Source organism: Dioscorea cayenensis, chromosome 9, assembly GCF_009730915.1.
Source record: "Dioscorea cayenensis subsp. rotundata cultivar TDr96_F1 chromosome 9, TDr96_F1_v2_PseudoChromosome.rev07_lg8_w22 25.fasta, whole genome shotgun sequence".
Classification (NCBI taxonomy): domain Eukaryota; kingdom Viridiplantae; phylum Streptophyta; class Magnoliopsida; order Dioscoreales; family Dioscoreaceae; genus Dioscorea; species Dioscorea cayenensis.
Genome location: NC_052479.1, coordinates 23,688,030 through 23,692,139, shown reverse-complemented (window position 1 = coordinate 23,692,139; position 4,110 = coordinate 23,688,030). Strand labels below are relative to the sequence as shown.

The window sequence follows — 4,110 nt, the reverse complement described above, 5'->3', positions numbered from 1 at the left end:
ACTTTAATTTGTCATTATAAAATTGAGAAATTTTTTTTTATGAACTTATTTCGGATCAATTGATTACTATTATATTCAATTTTTAGTCTATAACTAAAAAATTCTGAGAATAGATTCAAACCTCACTGAAACAATAACAGCTCACAAAATAATAACCATAAATTAATCATTTATTTATATATTATCTGATTAAATACTCCCACGCAAACCACAATTTAATAATACTCATCCATTCAAATTAAACTTTATTGGCACAAAAACAAATTGATGATTAAAGAAGCAAATTTAAGAGAATTATTCAAATTTTATTTATACAAGTTTTTTCACTAAATTAAATTTGTCTATAAAGTATGCATCATATCTTCTTTCATATGCTTCCCTTGCCTTCATCACAATCAGAAGAAACCCAATTTGCAAGAGTTTGTGGCTTTGTCTTCTCTTCAACTAGATCACTCTCATCCTGTTTTGAAAATAAACTTCATTAAAAAAATAAAAATAAAAATTTAATCACTCTTATACTGTTTGTATATCATGATAATATTTAAATATAGACCTTAATCTGAAAATTAATCATTCTTTGGAGACTAAAAAGAGAAATAAACTCTTAGATACCAGCAAACAATCTCTCTTCTTCACCGGGTAATATGGCCACATTGCAATACCGCACTTGCCATAGAGTGACTCAACATTCCGTTTCATCCTCATATATCCTTCTTCTCCCCAAAAACTTCCAAATGAGTTCTTAATAAGCCAATATTCACTTCCTTCTTCAACTCCATATCCGACAATAGCCACAGCATGATCAATTTTTGTCCCACAAAACCCTGTAAATATTCCCTAAAATAAAGAACACAAATAAATTAAATATCATGATATCTTGCGTATAGTTCATATTTTTTTTAAGGTGATTGATATATTAGAAACTCACTGATTCATATAACTGGAAAGCACGGCCATATGCTTCAACACCAGTACTGATTGGTTGGTTGGCAACTGCTTTTTTTAAACACTTCTCATCATTTGCAGGTACCGACTCATAATCGTCTATTGATACCACTCTTTTTTTCATCTGAACATATAAAAATTATAAATAAAAAATTTATATCATATATTATATTCAATAATCAAATAATTAAAAATCAATGACATGCAAAAAGGGCAATAATCATACCTTTGATTTGTCACATTGAGTGTATTTTGCTATATAAGGGTAATCCTCTTCACTGTCAATACCACGATTTTTTATAATAAACTCATAAGCAAGATGCATATATCCTCTATCACACCCTCGATTATAACAGTCTACTAACTCTTGCTCAGATAATGATATCAATTTTCCAGTAACAATTTTATTTATGCCTTCCACTGCTGCATTTACACCAAAAGCCCAGCAACTAACTGCTCAAAAATTATTGGACACTATTATAAAACTAATGTTTATAACCAAACTCATATAGATTATTTTGAAGTGTTAAAAATATTATTGAAAATGAATTATGCTATATATACATATAGGGTTTATGCACAAGCTCATGTATTCTTTTTTAAATGACAATTAAACATACTCTAAAAATAAAAAATAAAAATATATATAATTGGGGTTTATACAAAAACTGGTATAAGATTATATGAAATGGACAAAAGAATGCCCTTAAAAATGAATTATAGAATATATACATATATAACTATGGTACATTGGCGAGCTCATATACGGTTATTTTGAAATAATAAAAATACTGTCAAAAATGAATAATAATAATAATAAGAAGAATAAGAATATTAATAATATACGTATAAATTCAAAGGTCATTTTGAAATGACAAAATACCCTTGGAAATGAATAGGAATATATGTAACCAGGGTTTATACCATAAGGTTATTTTGAAATGGCAAAATTACCCTAGGGGATAAAAACTAGGACAAAGTCATATAAAGTTACTATTTTAAAAGAACAAAAACATCCTTGGAAACGTATAATGGTATATATATATATACTCACAGCATTGGCCTTGTTGCTTAACAGGAACAACAGCACCCTTCTGCCTCCAATCAATAGAATCAGGACAACTTAGGTTAAACTTATACCTCTCGCTCTCTTTCCTTGAATTGTTCCATGTTGGAGTTACTAACCCCAAATAAGTTTTTTGGTACTCTTCATTGGTGATATCGGCGAAAATATTTGGACCAAGATGAAACGAGTGATTCCGGCCATTGTGCTCATCAATATATTTAAGGTTATCTTTGAAGATCTCATACCTCTCCTCCTTCTCCAACATGCCATTGTAGGTCTTTCTATGTTTCATTAGCCAACCTTCATATAGTTCCCTAATCTCTGACTCAGAGCGTGTAGGGATGGTTAAGCAGTAGGACAAGGAAATTAATGAGAAATAAGGGATGAAGAAGATGAGAAGGTTAGCCATTTGAGGAATGAAAGTACAATGGGAGAAGTGAGGATTGATTAGTTTTGTTTATATATATAGATAAATAGGTAGATAAGAAGTTACATGTATTATTCTAGGATACCCTTGATTAGGGGTTTTCATCGTGCATGGGATTCTTTCCTAATAGATAGATAGATAGATAGACAGATATACAGATAAGAAGTTGCATGCATTATTCTAGGATACCCTTAATTAGGATTTTCATGGTGCATGGGATTCTTTTCTAGGCTACCCTACAATAGCTTAGTGAAATTCTATTAATTAATAACCTTGGGTTTAGGCTTATTTGGATATGAGGATTATGATAAAATATTTGGATAGATCTAAAAAATTAGAGATGATTGAACATAATATGGGTTGAATATTAGTTTTTAGTTGCACTAATTAACTTTCGTTATTTGTAATATTAGTTGGCCATTTTTGAAAAGGTGGATAAACCACTTAGATTAAGATGAAAAAGACAAGGTACAAAGGGCACACCACAAAGAAGTGATACAACAAAACAAAAACACTAAAAAACAAAACAAAAGAACAACATGCCTCCTTAGAGCCTACAGCATCATAGGGAACCTAGCCCATGGACAGATTGTGTGCCTCCTCGGCCATCCCAGTCAGCTCCCCACATGATCCAAGGAACTCCAGGCTACGACAAACAGCAGCCATAGGTTCCTCCAGCTTTGCTTTAGCATCGTCTGTAAGAACATCAAACCACGATAGGAGCATACGATTAATCTTCAAGAACAAAGCATGCGCAGGCAAGCAAATTGAATTAAATATGCGACCATTCCGAGCAAGTCAGATATTCCACAATAAAGCTTTAACAACTAAGTCAGTTAAAACTCTATTAGTAGGCCACAGCTCCAACCTCTACGAGCACCAAATTTGACGTAGGGACCTCAGAGGTTCAGGCAGATTAAAGAGTCTACCAAGATAATCCCACTGAACACGAGCAAAAGCACAATGCAGGAACAAGTGATCCACCCATTCAAGATCAGAATGGCACAACACACAAGTTGTAGTTGGGAGCCTATTACAGCCTCTTCGTGTAAGATTATCAAGAGTGAGAATCATGTTATTCCAAGCCAGCCAATTAAAAATGTTGATCTTCCTCTAACAATAATTTTTTTAAAAAAATTTTGAGATAGGACATCGTAGCCCATCATCATTGAGAAAGCTGTAAAAGGATTTAACCAAGTAAGAACCATTTCCCGTTAGCTTCCACCGCTTAGTGTCCCTAACGTCCCGCCCCGATCTTTGTAGCCTCTCTCGGATCGCACACGCTTCATGATCCCCAGATAATGGCGACTCAGCAAGCAAAAACCTCAGATCCCACACCGAACCATTCTGCCAATGCGTCGCAAAGTAAATATCATGCCACACCAATCTAGGAGCCCAATCATTTAGCCAATTGTCTTTCCAGAAGAGGGTCTCCTTGCCTGAGTTGATATCATAGGAGATGCAACCTCTAAGAGGTGGGAGACATCTAGAGACCCCCTTCCAAAAAAATGAAATCCTACCAGGTTGTCTAGGAAACAGGTTCCAACTTGTCCCACCATAATTGAAGAGAATCGCCTCAATCCAATCCAATTCGGATCCACAGTGAACTTTTCACCACCATTTACCCAAGAGCGCCTGGTTGAAAGTTATCTAGGTTCAGGATTCCCCAACC

General features: G+C 33.9%; 1 protein-coding gene across 1 annotated transcript; it reads right to left on the bottom strand.

Annotated features, from left to right (window-relative positions):
• Positions 1–228: 228 nt before the first annotated feature.
• On the bottom strand, positions 229–2,432 carry LOC120268696 (zingipain-2-like). Its single transcript, XM_039275984.1, has 5 exons — positions 2,000–2,432; positions 1,172–1,398; positions 929–1,069; positions 613–837; positions 229–460 (listed from the first exon to the last, which is right to left on the bottom strand). Exons 1-5 carry the CDS (start codon positions 2,418–2,420, stop codon positions 368–370), a joined length of 1,107 nt encoding a protein of 368 aa, XP_039131918.1. The 5' UTR covers positions 2,421–2,432; the 3' UTR covers positions 229–367.
• Between the last annotated feature and the right edge of the window lie 1,678 nt (positions 2,433–4,110).

Excerpts from the sequence above, each read along its gene's own strand:
- LOC120268696 (XM_039275984.1), bottom strand. The coding sequence starts at position 2,420 with ATGGCTAACCTTCTCATCTTCTTCATCCCTTATTTCTCATTAATTTCC. Across the intron at positions 1,399-1,999 it reads TAAGCAACAAGGCCAATGCT|TTAGTTGCTGGGCTTTTGGT; the intron begins GTGAGTATATAT and ends ATTTTTGAGCAG. Across the intron at positions 838-928 it reads CTTTCCAGTTATATGAATCA|GGAATATTTACAGGGTTTTG; the intron begins GTGAGTTTCTAA and ends TCTTTATTTTAG.